At 37.4% G+C, this 19244-nt stretch overlaps 1 protein-coding gene across 9 annotated transcripts in view; it reads right to left on the bottom strand.

The window, feature by feature from the left end:
• The window catches only part of NEK11 (NIMA related kinase 11), a 239248-nt gene that overhangs the window by 152671 nt on the left and 67333 nt on the right, over window positions 1–19244 (bottom strand). For all 9 annotated transcript variants that reach the window (XM_047737089.1, XM_047737079.1, XM_047737082.1 and 6 more), the window contains 2 exons: window positions 9827–9891; window positions 8722–8848 (listed from right to left, as the gene is read on the bottom strand). In XM_047737089.1, coding sequence (XP_047593045.1) covers window positions 8722–8848; window positions 9827–9891 — 192 coding nt within the window. The remainder of the gene's footprint in view (window positions 1–8721; window positions 8849–9826; window positions 9892–19244) is intronic.

Here is a 19244-nt window from a genome sequence, read left to right on the forward strand (position 1 = left end):
CTGGGGCCTAAGACAAGCCATGCAGGACATCAGACCATGGCAAATATAGAGCATAAAAACAATGAGAACCTCTGTGGCAAAAGGAAGGTTGGCAAGTTTGGCCATTTTTTTCTGTTGCTTGGCATAGAAAGGGGGTTAGTGGTCTATTAAGTACAAAGAGTTGATCACAAAGTCAAATCCTGCTTTTATGGAGACATAACCCCACCAAAGCCACATGTGATGGATGTATTAAAGTTATAAAAAGATGTGAAGTTATCTGGCTAAAGGAGTATAGAACAATTAGATGCAGGGGCTAACTCAGTAATCACTTTTGATATAAGACTATTCTCTTTTTTGGAAATCCTCTTGGCTTCACTGAAGGCATACTGCTTTCCATTTACCTGTCTCATTTTAATCTAGTAAGATTTACTTGCACTTGAGCACATGGAAAAGGCTTCATTTATCAGCCAGTGATTTATAGAAAGGGACCAGTTCTTATCCTTGTGCACCCATCTGGAATGGGTATAATCTGATTAGAGATACCACCTGGCACTTCAGGTAAAATATTTTTTATTATCCTATTACAAGTTAAAATCTATCTATTATATATAATTTTATTCTAGTAACTACACATCTGTGTACCCATGGTTTTAATTTTTTTCCAATTTCCAACCAAACATTTCTATATGGGAATAATTACATAACCTTGAACTCATCAATTCCATTCTTTTTTGAGTATTTTTCTCTTACTTGACTCCCAGATCTTAAACCTGATGATGTGAAAGTGGAGAGGTGGTTGGGGGGAATTTAAGGGGGATAAGTTGAAAAAAAAAAAAAAAGGGAGAGGTACATTTTGCTTAGAAGTCTATGATTTGCATTCCTTTCATTTTCCCAGAATACAGCCAACTGTGAAGAAGTAACCAAATAAATCCCTAAGGGAGGGAATTCAGTAGTGAAAGGGAAGGCTGGGATCAGGTGCGTGTGAAGCAAATTACACCTGAACTCCATAAACTTGCCATCTGTCCAAGCTGACCGGAACTACCCAAAGGATTTCTGAAGCACAGGTCAATAAGGAACTGAAGATGTAACTCAAACTTTGTCTTGTCTCAAGGTAGCTAAATTTACCCTTTGTAATCTGCCCAAACTCTGCCCAAGAGAAGCCTAACCCACAGCAATGCATGACTCCAGTGGGTTGGGGCAGCTTTACTGATCTTCTAGATAATATTTTTATTTTACATAATTGAGGATCATCCTGATATCCATCTAGAAAAGAGTACACATAACTTAAGCAATTGAATAAATAGTAACAGAAATGTAGAAAAAGAATAGTGGGTTTTGCTTCAGTGTATGGTAACCTAAATATAAGTCTGTACTGAGGTGGAGTTGAATATCAATATAAACTTTATCTAAATAGAATGAAAGACACTAGATGGCTTGAACTTATACTTCAGAAGCAATATTATATGGCAACCATTTTATAAGGGCCTATCATGTCCCAGAACCTCTATCGGTTCTCACTGAGCTTTAATATGCATATAAATCATGCAGAAATTTTGTTAAAATTTTTATTCTGAATATTTGGGGAAAAGGGGTAGCTACATCAGAAGCACAGTTTCTGGATCTTCCTTAAATTCCCATGTAAAACAGAGCAGCTCGAAACCAAAACCAAAAACCATGGGCAACGTTTTCAACAAAGTTAGGTAGTGAGGTGTCCCTGCACACCTCACAGTACAAGGAAGTGAAGACAAGCCACAGTTGCCGTACGGCCTGCACAGTATCAGCAGGGATACTGAGAAGCAGCAGAGGGAATCAATGGAGTGACTGAAGGATCACAAAACAGAGTAACTTCAAAATAGTCAAAAAATACTTACTGAAAACACGGTGGGTATAAAGAACAGCAGCGGAAATGGTTAGAGGATCTGCTCAATCCAAAAGCTGCTAGAATTCAAGAAAAATCACAGGATAATGCCTAAAGGGTCTGCAGCAGAATACCTCAGGACCATCCAACAGAATTTTCTGCAATGTCAGAAATATTCTATATTTCTGTATACAATGACCAATAGTCACATGAGGCTACTGAGCCTTGAAATGTGGCTAACGTGTCTGGGGAACTGAATTTTCAAAAGAATATTTGAAAGCAAAGGTGAATGCATTCTTTCCACCATATCATGCCAATATACTATCATATCTGGGGAAAGACCCCAAAATTTTAGAAACAACATTTGGGTGAATTTTGTACTGTTTACACCAGTCTAATTACTTTCTTCCACTATTGAGCACAAACTTTGAAAGAAGATCATCGGCTCTCCCTCTGCTATGGTGGTCCCATGCCCCCTACACTATAAGAATTTGGCCAATGGAGAACTGAAGATGGGAGCAACACCAATGGGAGAGAGGAGAACAGGGAGATCACAGTGTGGTTGAATGGTTGTGCTCCAACTGCTTTAATCATCTCTGATAGTTTCCATACATTCTTTTAAGATGGGCAGAGCATCAGAAATAGTGGAATGCAGGAAATTAATAGAAGGCCTGACTATCTCCCTTCTTTAGTCTCCTCCAAACTCTCCATGTTCCAGGCTGTTGTGTTCCCACTGTTTAACAGAGGAAAAAAATAAATAAAAATCTCTAATTCCAGCAGTAAGGCCTTGGAGAGAACAGTTCCAAAATGGCATCATGAGGAGCTCAGCAGACCTGCTTCCTAGTAAAACAACTATGACTGGTGAAAATTACCAAAGACCCCCAACAACTTAAGTCACTAAAAATCATCTTAAGGGTATAAAGTAAGTGAAGAAATATTTATTCAAGAAAATCTACTAAATTTCAGTAAAAACAAGAGTTTGTGGCACTGAGGCACTCCCCCAGCTCTGTGTGACAAAAATTTCATTCTGAGCTGGTGTGGCCAATAAGATGGGGATCTCCCTTCTTCCAGAAACCTGTTCTGGACTTGGTTATCTCTCCAGGAGGGGCAGGCTTCCAGCATTTCTCATCTCCCCAGGTATGTGTTACAGAGATTAAATTTCAGGTGATTGTAACCAAGATATTAAGAGCTCCTTTTCTCTACCTAGTCCCTACTGGTAGAATGGAAGCTCTACCCCAGGAACAGTGGGCAGAGAATACTGGGGTCCTGATCACTGATCACCTTTGTCCCAGCTTTTTCACAGGGTGGATGTTCTATGCCAGGAGAGGCACGCCAAAGAGAGAGGCTACTATCCCTGGCTGGTACTCTGCTCAGGAGCAGGACTGTCACTCTAAGAAAAATGGGCCATGTCCCTACCTCCAGCTCCTGAGCAGTGCTCAGAGATTTTGCCCAGGGCAAAGGTAGATTACAAAAAGAGAGGGTCCAGAAGCTCTCTCCAAAGAGACTAACTTTATTTGGAACAGAGTGTAGGAAATTCAAGCCTAAACTCCAGCTCTCAGAAACAGAAGAATTTGGTGGCAAGCAATTGAAAGGAGATTGGTAGCTCCGTGAGGACAATAAGCTAAACCATAGGCTAGTTAGCTTATCAGAGAAAATCAGGGAAAGAGATAGCTAAGAATAGGCAAATTTCAAACCTCAAAGACTGACGTCAAAAACTACATCTGCAAACAGACTCAGATTTAATTGGAAGAGACTGGAGAGCAATTCATGCCTCGGGGCATTATCGAAAATAAAAGCAATGAGCTGGCAATTAGTGGAGGCTAACAACTGAGTGTAATACCAACAGAAACAGCTAAACAGAACAGGGAAAGGGACAGGGAGCCTTGCTAAAACTACTGTCATCCCAAGGCTAACTGTGCACGCACCTGAGGATCAACACTAGAGGTTTCACACTGAAAGGGAAATAGGTTTCACTAAAATAGCCAGGAATGCCACTAAATGAGTAAAAAAGCAAAAGATACCCAGTCTCAGAGAGGTGGAGGGAGTGAGGAAAATAAATGTTTGGAGTTGGGTATAATATATTATCTAAAATGTCCAGTTTTTACCAGTTATGAGATATGCAAAGAGACAGGAAAAATGTATACATGGGGGGAAAAGCAGAAAACAGAAACTACCTGAGAGGTCTCAGATGTCAGATTTAACAGATGAAGACTTCCAAGTAGCATTATAAATACATTCAAAGAACTAAAGGAAACCATGTTTAAATAAATAAAATATGATATAAATGTCACACCAAATGGAAAATATCAATAAAGAGACAGAAATTATAAAAAAGCACCAAATGGAAATTCTGGAGTTGAAAAGTATAATAACTGAAATAAGAAATCCACCAAAGGGGCTTAACAGTAGACTTTAACTAGCAGAAGAATCAATGAATTTGAAGATACCTTGACAGATATTGTGCAACCTAAAGAAACAGAGAGAAAAATGAAGAATAATGAACAATGTCTTAGAGAAATGTGGGAGACCACAAAGCACAACAACATGCACATAATGGGAGTACCAGAAGGCAAGGAGAGAAAGAAAAGAGATAAAAATACTCAAAGAAATAATGGTTGAAAACTTTTCAAGTTTGATGAACTATATCAATCTACATGCCCAAGAAGCTCAACTAACTCCAAGTAGGATAAATGCAAATCCACTCCCAGATACACTGAGCTCTAAAAATGCTTAGAGACAAAAACAAAGAGAAAATCTTCAAAGAAAACATTAAACAATGTCTAATAAACATTACTGGTTGAAAAATTACTGTGTCCAAGTATAGAATACTTGCAAAGAGAATAAATGCAAACATTTAAATGATAGGTAGATATATTTTATTAAGGCAGTGTAATATTTTCTTTTGCAATTAAAAAAAGCAGGTTGTAAAATATATATAGTATGATTTTTTTGTAATAACAAATACATTTATATAGGTATAGAAGCAGTTAGTGCATTAACTCTCAATCACAGAGTAAGCGCTCCATAGACAGTAGCAATTTTGGTTCTGTGGATGCAGTGGTATTGTGACCTTGTAAAACTCACCAGGCTAGATATTATTTTCAGATTTTGTGTCAGTTATTTCATGCTAGTCATTGAGAAAAGATATTAATACCCAGATCTCCTGCACCTGACTGAAGTGTTTTCCTACTTCAGCTTCTGTTGAGTGAAAATAATGACAATGACAGCAGTTCTCACTACCTAGATACCCTGACCGACACCTTAGTTCTAAATCCACACAAGAGTTTCTCAGACCATGGGAAGGTGAGAGAAATGGGCTCTCTTGCTCCACAGCTTCCTTCACCAAGATGGGGCTATTGACTCCCAGCTACTTGCAGGCTCCACATTAGCTATAAAAACTATTACCAAGTTGGCCTGTATTTCTCCCTTTCTTAAATTCTTCACTGGAAAATAGGCTTGTTCTCTACCCTGCTTCCTTTCCCTGTCCAATTTGGGAATGCTCTCCTGTGTGAATACTTCCTTAGTTATGGTAGGTCAGGCAGGTGCTGGTTCCTCTCTATTTTTTTCTACTTATAGCTAAACCTAGTCTGACATTTCTGCCCAACATCACTAAAGTCTGACTCCAGTGCTGAGTGTGAACAGACTCCTACAGTATCCCTTATGTAGCCAACCCCCAGACCAGATCTCAGGTTTTTACAAAATCCTGAGACCTTCAGAGTATACTCTAACACCTCTATTACTCCCAACACCATTCTCTCCACTTAAATCACCTGAAGAATATAGGGCCACAAGATCAGAGAACCATCTGGTTGACCTGTCACAACAAGACAGATAAGACCAACAATGAAATATTCTGTTTCTTTTCTGTTTAATTATAGCACCATTATTCCAATAGTATTATCCTTTATTTGTTTCTCCTACCAAAATAATAAATTCTAACCATTCATAATTTCAATCAATTTAAAGAGGTGGCCTAGGAACACAATTCATATATTTTTTCTGTGGGGGGAAAAACTGTTCAGCAATTGCTTATATAAATTGGCAGTATTCAAAGTATTGTCCTCAATGCACTTAATTATTCTAACTTGCTGAATAAGTGTTTATAAACTTTTGGAACCTAAAACACTTTTAAGAGAGACTTATCTGTACTTGATTGCTATAAATAAATGAATCCCAAAAGGTTTAACAGATAGCAGAAAGAGGATACAGTTGCAATGGGCAAACACTAACAGATGAAATATAATTAATATTATACCAATTCTTCATTAAGCATTATAAATATAATATGTACAGCTATTAGTGCTAAAACAAAACACCTGCAATTATTCACAAGTGTTTCTAATTGTAAGAAAATATTCCACAGTAAACAGATGCTACAGGCTGAGATTCAAAAACAAAAAATTCTCAACCTCATTCAATCTAATTTTTCTAAGAGTGTCTCCCAAAGATTACTCATCACACTTATGTATCTGCCACTATAATTAATAGTTCTCTGTTATTCTTTCCACTTTAGGTTCAGCAATAGAAATTTCATTACCAGATAAGCCCATTTTGATTCAGATACAACAAAGGTAATTACTAAATTCATAATAAGGTGGTTATTTGGGGTCAGGATGATGATAAATCCTTGGCTTGTACTTGCTGAATAGTTAATAATCTCTGCAAGGAGAGCTGACTGAATGCTCAAACAAAATATATTAAAATTCTCCTGTATTTTTATATCTGGGAGGTTTTGGATTTTTTTAGGTTTTGCCTGAATCAGATATTATTTTTATAAACCTAAAACATCATAGCAATACTATTTCTATTACTCTATATCCCTATAATTCTGATATTTCTGATAATTCCTATATTCTTTAGGATAGTCCTACAATTCCCATAATGGGAATATTCCTATAATTCTTTATGCAATACTAGGGAGTAGTTTTTTTAAAAAGTATTTTTTAAAAAAAAGTCCTTTTTTCTTTTTTTTTTTTTTTAAAAAGGACTACGATAAACACAACTGAGACAAAAAGACTATACGCTTTACTCCTCTGTCTGTGGGTACTGTTGGGGAGTACCTGGGGAGTTTCTGGGGAGACACATCTGATTTGGCAAGCAGATGTAGATACCTGCCCCAAAGAGCCAGCTTTCTTCCTACATGTGATACAAAAGGCTTAACGATGGGCTTCATAAATTAATTTAGTCGTAATCCAAATGACATGATATAAACAACTTTCTGGCATATCATGTAATTTTAATCATGAAGAAATTACATATTTGAATCTATTTTTTTTTTTTTTTGAAGATCTTATTTATTTATCTGAGAGACAGAGAGCATAGGGGGAGGGGCAGAGGGAGAGGGAGAGCAGACTCCTCACAGAGCAGGGAGCCCCACTCAGGGCTAGATTCCAGGACCTCAGGATCATGACCTGAGCTGAAGGCAGATGCTTAACCAACTGAGCTACAGGTGCTCCTGAATCTTTTTTAAATGCCATAATATTAAAAAAAAAAATTAAGTATAAAAAGAGATGTAAATATGGAACTCAAATCCAATCCAAAGCCCAAGACTGATCTCAAACTGAAGAACACTCTAAAAAGAGCAAGACGACTCCTCCTCAGGGACAGGAATCCTATTTTTTTTTTAATTTTATTTTATATCCTAAGGGCTATTACTTAGTCATTGGCAAATAGTAGATGCTTAATAAAGCAAAATTTATAGAAACTCATTCCCCTGAACATACTTTTTGTGGTCTTGTGTATTTATTTTAGTTTTAGTTTTGGTTTTTGGGGAAGGTGTTAGGGGAAGGTTATGATTAGAGAAAATATGATAGGCAAATTGTTAAACACCATCAGGGTAGAAACAGGCTAACAATGAAAGAAAGAAAAAAACACTGAAGAACCTAGAGATGAATAATCACAAGAGTGAACTGAAGGGACAGAATGGATGGTTATCTGCCATAGCCAGATCTAATGTTGACAGTGTTGAAAGTGTTCTCTCCCACTTGGAAGGCATCAGAACAAGAACATGAGTAATGACCCTTATGAAAATCCAAAGGCCTATCCCCTGTTCTGCTTACTTTTCCCTTATCCTCTTTAGAAGAATGAAGTTGACATAATCTTTCACATTGCTCATCTCTGAAAGCTCAGAACTACTTAGGTTGATTTGCATACAATAATTATTTACTTAATTAACAGGCTCTCAGCTAGATTGTCCTTTCAAACCTTAACAAGCCAAAAATTATATGACTCCTCTTCAAAGGAAAAGAGATTTTCCCTAAATAGGATCTACTGCTAACAAAAGAATACAATTTTCCACATGGCTTCTGCACTGAGATTTAAACTGGTTCCATAACAAGGAATGAGAAATTCCTTTGGTACAAGAGCTCAGATAAATGGAGAAATCTCAGATGCATCTATCATTGAAAACCCAGAAATTTTTTAAAGTTTATTCTTAAAAGCTAGTATCTGCAGTAAAGATTCTTATAAGCATCAAGAAGAAAAAAAAATAAAGCCATAAATTCCCCCACAGATATGGAAGTTGATCTTAAATAAAGTAAAGCACAGTGTTTAGGATTACAAATACTTTCTTTAACAGGCCAGCAGAAACCTATCAACATTTAATGTTTGTGATACATTAAGAACTTTTCCTTGTGGTTAAAGAAGGAAAAAATAAAAATAAAAAGAGTAATCTATAAATAAAGAGAATTTTTGAAATTGGCATAATGGAAATCATCAAGTTCCAAATCCAAAAAACCCTCCTTTACTCTGGTCAAAGAATGACGCATACTTCAAAAGGATAAAGTGAGTGGATGTAGCAAGTAAATGAGCCCCAAAACGAAACACATTGTCCTCTCAGTGCAGCAGATATATACATCACCTGGACCAGCCCATTGCCCACTCACCAGATGTCCGACTTTGTGTTGTAGCCTTGGTGTTTCAAAGCCTCTGGACTCATGTAATGGGGAGTTCCAGCTAAAGTGGTGGCTAGATCACAGGATCCCATTAGGAGTCGAGAAACTCCAAAATCCCCTTGAAATAATAATAAATTTTATGAATACTTTAAAACAATGAAAAGCAGCCTGGAAAGTAACAATTGTCTAATTTGACAATTTTAATATGCAATGACTCATATCATTTAAAGGGAAAGAAAAAAAAAATGGTATCTTTAAAATTACACAATGCTGGTGCATAGCTTTAAAAACATAGGCTTATAGGAGAAGGAAGACTGAGCCAGGAAGGTGAATTATATAAGTGAAAGCTTTTTATTTCTGGAATTATGGAGAACCAGCAACTTGAAAGAAAACCTATTTCAGTTCTGCCTAACAACAAACAAAATGATTTTGGGGGGCTGAATCTAAGAATATAATGATTTGCAATTTCCTCAAAGCAAGAAGAGTTCATTCTTCGATTACAATAAAGGAAATATTTCAAATAAAAGACCTGAGGCCTTTCAAGAACATGCCTATAAAAATTTGAATCCATTAAGTTCTCTTTACACATATAACTAGTTGTATGCTTTTAGGCTTTCTCTCTTTAAGAATATCTTACAGGAAGAATGAACAATCCAGTAACTGTTATGAGTGGAGGTACAGTTCTGAAGAAGAACTAAAAATTAACAAATCCATGATACCAATAATTTCATTACCAGTGATAACTGCTAATTGCTTGGGGTAAAATAAGGGGAAAACCTATACTAATTAACAAAGTTAGTAAAACAACCCTAAATACTTGCACAGTGCTTGGCATGGAATAGAAACTCAAAAATTATTAGTTCAATCTAAAATGTATATAGCAAATGTCTTACACTTCAATTTATATCAGGTACTCAGAAACAAAATAATGGGGTTTTGTTGGCCCCAACCAAGTAAAAACAAAAGTTTGAGAAGTTAAAATAAACCAGTGATCATTCTAACACTTCTAGGCACTATATATTTCAATGTGATGTACTGATAACATCTAGAATATATTCTCCCATGTTTCTGGAATACATATTTTTAAAAATCTTACCAATTTTAAGAAGATTGTTTTTCAGAAATATATTCTTTGATTTCAAGTCTCGATGAAGTATCCTCCTACACAAAGGAAAAAAGGACATAAAATTTCATGCAAAATAAAAAAAATTTATTTCTAATATAAATAATATATATGGGTGCATGTGAAGTGATAAATACACACTCCCGTAGATATACCTTTCAGGGTTTGAAAGCTACAAATCCACAGCATTTTCTAGTTCCCCTGAGGAAATATGAGTTCTAAAAACAAAGTTTCAACATCAGCAGGACATGTAGTTGGGAAAAGAGTGATATGGTTTACACTATTTCAATAGGCTCAATTTCACTGTGTTTCTGTAGCATGATCTACGTAGTACTGTATCTACTAACCGTACACTCAGTTGATAGTCCAGTTATCATAAGACTTTGTAATCTATTATACATACTCTTACATATTATATGTCATATATAAATATATATGTTAAATATATTTATGTAAGATATTTTTATAGAACATATATGTAACTATATGTTCTATAAAATGTTATATATATTTATACACACACATAACCTATTATTAAATACATTAAATCCAAATGTTCAGGTTTTATGTATTTGTAGAAATAATAATGTTGTTGATGATACCTAATAATAGATAACATGTATAAGCCAGCAATATAAATTATGTCAGTTAAGACTTTTGTTTCTGGAATTACGAAGCACTAGACAACTTGAAAACATTTACCTAAAAACACCAAAAAACGTGGAATAAAGTCTGTAAATATCTTCACATATGCTGAGCTTACAAGAAAATGAAGCATATCCCTGAGGGTTTGTATAAAACCTATGGGGACTGTGCTGAGCTCAGTAGCCAATGGGCTGGCTTTCATGGCCTCACAGAAACAAAAGCCAAGACCTTGAGCCCATGTAATGTGAAAAATTGGAATATATAGACACAAATATGTCAGAATCCCATATGTGGTTCATATCTTCGCTGAAAGAATGACCTAAGAAACATCCACTCACAAGTAAACAAAATGACAAGAAAGTTGATCTGTACAGGTCTGAACTTCTGAGTGGAAAAAAAAATCTCTCTCTTCTTATTCCATAACCATATCTCTCTGCTCACTCACATTTGGGATTCAAATATGCAATAGCTTCAGAAATCCCAAGCCAAGAAATTAACATAAAGATTGGTTCTCAGCTGCTTCTACCTCTTGGGGCATCTGGCAGAAGCAAACGCAAAGCAAGAGTCAGCAGATAACATAGAGTAAAATTATACCCCTGTGAGTTTCAGAAAATCTAAAAGGATTCAAACTATAAAATAAGTATATTTTAAGAGATTAAAATTACAAAGAAAGAATTAGGAAATATAAGATAGAAAAAGGGTACTACCCAAAAAAAAGATGATGCTGATTTGAAAACCAATCAAATAGAATTTCTAGGGGGAAAATGTGATTGAAATTAAAAACACAAGAATGAAACCTCAACTTCTGACTACGATGGAGTAAGCTTATTTCACACTTTCCACAGCTGTACAGAGAACACTGAAACATTTGAACAATGTAAAATCTGAGTAAAATTAAAAAAACAAAAACAAAAATGCAGCAGGTCTTTGAAGATATCAGAGATCAGCTAAGACAAACGAAGGCAGTCAGCACTTGAGGAGCCAGAACCTGGAAAGGAAGGGAATGCTCTGGGTAAGCCAAAATTCTGCATGGGGTGTGCCTCTCAGGGCAGTTGACAAAGGCAGAATGCCCTGGCCTAGAGCTTGCAGCACTTTTCCTGGGCTCACAAGACAAAAATTACAGTTCAGGGCCACAGAGGCAGCCAGGACTTGAGGGGAATTTCTTCCAGTAAGAAAGGGAACAAATGAGAAGTTAAGTCTGACATTCTGCCTGGCTTTTACCCTTGAGGCACTTACTGAATCCTACATTGTTCAAGGGAAGACAGTAAGGAGAAGGGGGCTGCTAAGAGGTTTAAAAACTAAGCAGAGTTTTCAGGAGATTCACAAAGATGAAGAAGGGTCTTGGAAACCCTCAAGGCCTCCTTCTTAAATATAAAGATATAAATCTTAGATATAAAGCCTTCACAAAATCTGAAACCATCCTTAAACCAACTCAGTCCCCCATTAGTTCAAGGTGATCTGTCCTTACTATAACTACTACCCAAAAAAAGTTAGACCCTCTCCAGAAGACAGTATCACCCAACACCTCTCCATTATTTCATATGTATTGTCCACTACTCATTCAAAAACCAGAAAAGAAAGCAGGGAAAGGAGAAAAAGGTGTGTCACAAAATACAATGGAAGAAACATTCCATGTATTGTTAATCACAACAGACTAAAATCATGAATTTAAACACAGAGAAACAAGACTAAGCTATTTTTAAAGAATTGTTATAAAGAACACACTTAAAAAAAAAAAAAAAGTAAGGACATAGGTTGAAAGCAAGAGGATTGAAAAGATACTCCAGGCAAAAGAAAGCTGGCAAAAAGCAGTATTAGGTAAATTAAGGATAAAGAGTATCACTACAGAGGCACCTGGTGGCACAGTAGGTAAGTGACAGACTCTTGATTTCGGCTCAGGTCATGATCTCAAGGTTGTTGAGATCAAGCCCAACCGGGGCTTCACACTGGGCATGGAGCCTGCTTAAGATTCTTTCTCTCTCTCTCTGTCTGTCTCTCTCCCTCCCTCTGCATATACCTCACCCTCACCCTGTGCACAAGGAGTGCTCTCTCTTTCTTTCTCCCTCTCAAAAAACCAAAAAGAGTATCACAACATATTGAAAAAAATCCAATAATTGATTGAGAAAATTTGTATTTATTTATTATTTTAAAGAGACCGCAAGGGGAAGGCGGAGAGGGAGAGAAAGAATCTTAAGCAGACTCCAAGCCAGCACAGAATGTGATATGGGGCTCAATCTCATGACCCTGAGATCATGACCTGAGCAAAATCAAGAGTTGGATGCTTAACCGACCGAGTCACCCAGGTGCCGCTATTGGGAAAATTTTTAAATTCTGTACTTATGTGCAACTTATGATATAAGCCTAGATATATTATGAAAAATTAATATTAATAAAAATTTAAGAAATTGACAAATCCACAATCATAGTGGAAAGTTCAACATATTTCCCTCAGTAATTAATAGATTCAGTAGGCAAAAAATTAATAAGATATAGATTTTAGTAAAATAATTATAGATTTGAAAAATATAATTTGCTTGAGCTAATACACATAAATTGAATATTTTATCAAAAAACTTAAAAATGCATGTTCTTACAGGTACACATGGAATATTTTTGAAAACTGACAATGAACTAATCACTAAAGCAAGTATCAACAGATTACAAAGAATCAGCACCAAATAGTTCACACATAGCACACATATGGTTCAATGGAGTTACTTTAGAACCCCATCAGGCACTTAGAACAGTGCCAGGAACTGGCAGTAACTGCTCAAGACAAAGTCTCCAGTTTGTGAAGTTTTCTGGTAAGGCAAACAGGCAGAAAACAACTAAATGAAAAAAAAAATATATATATATATATATGATGACTGCTAACTTAATGCTATTAAAACAATAAAGCAGAGCAAGGAGCTAGAGACTAACCAGGGTAGGGAGATAAACAAGCTGAGTCTTGGTTGTGGTGGTTGTTACTATTACTGCTCCAATGTATTACCACCAATAGATTAAAAGGGAGGCTGTGTGAGGCTATCAAGCAGAAATAAATGATGAACTATAGGCAGTGGTTTAAACCCCATTACCCTTCCCCCTCACTCTTCAATACCCCATTTCCCTGCTCAAGACCGTCTGTGACCCCTACTGTTGGCTGAATCAAGGACAGCTTCACATTTGGAGTCTTCCATTTCCAGCCTCCTCTGTATGTATTTATTCATAAAAAAAAAAAAAACTAATGAAGGAATAAACATTTAGTTATATATTTGGAGTACATTTTAAAAGGGAAAAAAACGCAATAACTGCAAGTCAAGAAAATATGGGCTAAGAAATGGTCACATCTCTGTTGAAGCCAATGAGGCACTTGCTTTATCTTAAATGCAGCACACATGTTTCTTCCTTTATGTCATTGCTCATATTAAAATGCCTTCCTCTTTCATCTCTGCCTCTCAGAATCCTGTCTGTCCTTTAGGATTGTATTGGAAACAAACCTCACATGCCTCCCTGGAGTCCCCTGACTACCCGCATTCCTTCCAAAGGTGCTGGTATTGGAGGCCAACTACTCACTTGCCTGGATGCCAGGCCCTCGGGCTCCTGCCACATCTGGACTAGGATGAAACATCACACTGCAGGACACAGAATCAAGTATTCCAATTGGCAGTGTAAGGAACTAGATGACACAGCCTAAAGGTGCAAGGGAGTTCACTACTTTGGAGTAAACCAGCAGGCGACAAGAGGAGAGAGAATCTAGGCAATCATTTTCTCTTTTTCTCCCTAAGGCATGCTACCCCTGTGTTTATAAGGTATACAAATATCCCTGCCAGGCAACCTGCCATCGTCCTTTTCCAGCTCTTTGTGAATTGATGGCCAGTACAATAACATACACTTCTCTGCTTCACATCCTAACCTCATTTTGGATAGTCCTCACTCTCACCATCCTGGGTCTATAATACCCAAGGCAGTTACCACCATTTCAATCCTTGCCCCAGGTTGTTTCCAAGCTTAGAAAAGGATACCCCTGAATCACTTTCTTAACCACCTTTCTTACTACGACCAGCAAGTTAGACATACTCTCCCACTTCTGTTCTTCTTCTCACACTATATTATACAATTGACCAATTACTCTTGCTAAATTCTAAGCTCTACAAAGTCTGTATCCTACCTGACTATATGATCCCCTGTAACACTATAAACATTTAATTAAACTGGTAGGTTAAACCTGATTGAATCCTTGGGTTTACAGGAGCAGGAGCCTGAAATTTTCAAATTATTTTTGTTTGACATTTTTCCAAAATGAACTATATAATTCCCCGACTTCACAAAGAATATTTTTTAACAATTCATGACTATAAGACGCACCAAATACTAGGGTGTATCTAATCCTCAGGCCTATACAGGAAACCCCAATTTGCAAGCAGTATTGCTGAGAATTAGGCTGAGAATAGGTGTGTGGCTTTACAAAATCAAAATCTGCTCTTGAACCCCTAACTTAAAAACCCTCCAGAGGTCTGTACTGCTTCCAGAATAGAACATAAAATGCTGTATGTGGCCTGCAAGAGACTAGAAGATCTGGCCATACACCAATGCCTCCAGAAGCCTTGGCAAAAACTCAGGCCAGGTCTGTATCATCTTTTCCTCTTCCACACTGTTCTTTATTCAGGGTAGAGACTCGGTTAATGTAAGTTAATTTTGGAAACACTATCCTAGGAACAAAAATGAGTACCAACTTCTGGGACTCATTTATAATCCAAAAAAAAAAAAAAAACCCCTACATGCTATGTGCTATACTAATGTGAAAAATATAAAGATTCATAAGATAAGGCCAGTATCCCATAATGCTAAAAATCAGGTTGGAGAGATAAAGGAAAAGTATACAAATAACTATAAAAGATGGTAGGGGGGAACCCAGTTCTTACCACTTTATTAAAAATTATTTTTAATTATAAATAGTTACCAAGATAGACATTCACATTCAGAAGGAAACTTCTCTCCCAACAAATGATTGCTTTTATATACATGCCCACAAAATTGTACTGTTATCAGTTAACACTAGAAATATCAGTTATAAAAATAATTGATTTTTTATGATTACAATTAGTGACAATGTAGGTGTAGCAATGTTACCTTGGTACAGTGGTCAGACCTCAGTCATCCAGAGCAAAGCTGGAAATCATGACGGAAGAGGAGGGCCAAAGAAAAGCCACCCAGAAAGTCCATCTACTTTCTTCATGGAGACAAATAGCTACACACTCAAACAGGAATGCAATTAGAATTGTACATAAAGTGAAGAATTGAGAATGATGGCAGGAGTTCCCTGTAATTCAAATAATCTTTATTCTCCTAAAGGCTTCAGAGAATTACAGAGGAATAAGCAAAGCTTTCAAGAATGGAAGGGAAAGGGAAGAATACAAGTGGATAACACAGGTCTGGGTCACTTCTTCTTAGGGCAAATAACTCCCAATTCTATCACATAAAATGCTATGCTGCTATCCTTATGCCTACTCTGGAGATGAGAATATCAAGGCTTACAGAGGCTAATTAGTTTACCCAGGTATGGATTTGCCCAATAATCTGCCTATGAGTACGAACAGGTCTGTTTGTCTCCACAAAGTATCATAGTTCTGTCTTACTCATGGTAAATGCTCAATAAATGTATGTTGATCTTAGAAGCACTACCCTTAGCACAAAGATGAATACCATCTAGTGGGGCTCATTCATTAATTTAAAAAGATAGAAACTTTGCATTTAACCAATATTCTCTCCTGCCTTCTTACAGTTCCACAACATCTAGAACTGGGCTCTGTGTTAAGTATGATGTTGACTACTTGAAGATTAAAGGCAAAACAATTATATTTAACAAATAGAGGGTTAAAATAAAATTTGGCCTCTTCTATGCCCAATCTTGGGGTTCCCTTGGCATGGCAGGAACTGTTAAGGACCTATACAAAGAGCATTCTCCTGCTCTTCTCCCTTGATATCAGAACCCCGTGAGCCCTGGGTAGGCTGGGCCCTCCTCAGTCCTGGTAGGTAAGAGCAATGAGGAGGGAAGGGAGTGAAGGATATTATGGGAAATAAATTGAGGTAATCTTTTTTCCCTTGGGGTAACTGATTAGGTATATGCTGTGCCCAAATTCTGGCCAACATTAAAGTATAACTTTCAAAAAGGTAAAATTATGAATATCATGAAAATATAAAATGGACACATTTTGTTCCATACATTAATCAATGAAGAAACTAGTAAGATGTTAAAATGGAGTCAAAGAATCTTTGACAAGCTAAAGTATTTATAAGAGGATAGCTGGGTTAGGTACAAACCTGGGTAGTGGCCAACAGGGCAATAAACCAGATCCCCAGAGTTGTCTGTTCCAGTGAATAAAAAATATCTGTACCTCTTCTAGACAAAAACATTCAAGTTAACCCCTGCCTCTATGGAGTTATAAAATAGCCCAGATGATAGGAAATTAAGTCCAGCATTGTGCTCAAAGTACTCAGTAATCTCTTCTGCCTTTCCTATGTTTTGGAAATTTTTTCTAACAATGAAACATAAGTCTGCTGGGAGCTTGTAGGAAATATTTCCCCACTCTTATAAAAGATGACAAAAGAGGGTGACATGTGGCCTTTTTACCTCGTTCAGCCTTTGTGTACTGTTGTATGGGGGTGGGTGATACAAAGCGGCACTTCAGCCATCCAGACAACTATAAGAGGGCAATCCCGACTACAAAAGCTAACCATGCTGAGAATGGAAGTAATGAGATGGAAAGAATTTGAAGTATTGCTGAACTACCAGTGTCAACCACCCTCCTTGGACACTTCTTGTTAGGTGAATTAATGAATTTTCTTCATGATTTAAGTTGCTTCTGTTACTTGCACTTGAAAGCATCTTAAGTTGATTACTTGGTCCCTGCAGCTCTTGACAGGAGATCTAAGGAAAGGGTACTGGCTCTCCTCCAGCTACAAGTACCAGGGGGTCTGAGAGTCTAAGGGTTTAGAATTTGGAATGGTGAGCTTGGGAGGTGACCAGGACACAAGGTACTATAAACTTAGGATAAGTAATATGTTCAAGAGAAACTTACCCAGTGACACCTAGACAAGGAGGAGTTTCAGATAACAATACACTGATAGCCCTCACATATATAAATACGTAAGTATATAAATCAGCATTAATTATTTTAATAAAAAGGCAAACAATATGTTAGAAAACAGTTATGAGAATTGGCTGGCACCATTTCAATGAAACAATAAATTCTATATAATAGATCAGATACCACACTATTTGGCTAACTTGGTTAAGATGTTACTTTACTGGCTTTCTGGTCACAGTAAGCAAAAATAGTTCTAGCAAGAAAGTCTTGTCATATATCTAGTTAACCATCCTTTCCTTTGAAGCATATAAAAACCAAATCCAAGAAATAACAAGGTGACTAGTAATATAGGCAACTTACATAAACCCCTTCTTCTAAAAAGTTCAGAGTAGCCCTTCATCTATAACTTCATATGTCCCACACCATGGCTCCAGGAGTGGTAGGTCCCACTCATTTCTAAGTTTCCTGATGTCCAAGAGAGATAAATGACCAGCTAAGATTAAATGATAGTTGTGTTCAAATACATGGCAGAGTTCCTGCTTCTGTCTCCTCTGTCAGGCCATTTTCTATATCCTTCAGTCTCCAGGACCACAGGAGAGTGAAGAGAAGTCTGTGAAAGCAGATGGAGCAAGTGTTTCTCAAGCTCTCAACCCAAAGTAGGACTGTGGAAAAGATATGCACAATTTCACATTCATATCCCCTTAAGCACTTATCTTCATAGTTTCTGAAACCTCGGCTACCTCCCCACACATCTGTCCATCATCTGGCAGGGTCTCAGGGTGGACTACAAACTCTTCTTGCCAAAGCTACTGGCACAAACAGTTAACTCCTTGGTGATGCATGGCCCAGATGGCCCCTGTTGGTGGTCTCCACCATGTGGCATCCATCCTAGACTATGAGGCACCTGGTTTCCTCACTGGTGCCATAGACCCTCAAGACCATGACCACCCCCTGTGTTGTAAGTGAGAGGTGGAGTCAGGCCCCCTTCAAAAGTAGCTATTGCCAACACAGCAGGAGCTCCCTACACCTGGCACTGAGGGTGGGGGAGGCTCCTTGAAATAAAGGGACCTCAGGATATCCTTAAAAAGTAGGAACTGGGAGAAAGTAGGAAATCACCAGTAATACCACAGAGACCACAGCTTTTTTCTGCTTTTCCATCTTTGAGCCTGAGGTAGTATACCACCATCCCTCATCATATTTACTGACCTTGATTTCCAGTAAGTCCTTCTCCTGAGAACCTCACTACATTTAAAATGAATTACTGATGTCACTTCTCAGGGAATATTGAGCCATTCTAGCACAATACCTCACAAGCTGGCAGGGAGACTGTGTGGGCTGCCAGGTGATGATGGCAGTCATCTTAGGGAAAGTGCCCCACCTCCGGTCTCCCCTCCACTGTGAACGCACCAAAATCAGCAAGGCCTCAAGACCACCAGCAAATAGGCTTTCTGCAGAGAGGCTGGTCTGACCTTCATGCTAAAAAAATCAAGGTTAATTGGACTCCTCCCTCTTCAACAGGAATGAGTGTGGTTTTTGTTTGTTGTTTGTTTTGTTTAGTGCTTTCCAAATTAGTACTGGGGGTGGAGGGAGATGAGCAAGACATTGTCTCTGCCCCCAAGGAATTCCCTTATGCCCAATTCTGTGGCATCCAGAGAAGATGATGTTTCAAATATGAG

The sequence above is a fragment of the Lutra lutra genome, chromosome 1, assembly GCF_902655055.1.
Source record: "Lutra lutra chromosome 1, mLutLut1.2, whole genome shotgun sequence".
Classification (NCBI taxonomy): Eukaryota; Metazoa; Chordata; class Mammalia; order Carnivora; family Mustelidae; genus Lutra; species Lutra lutra.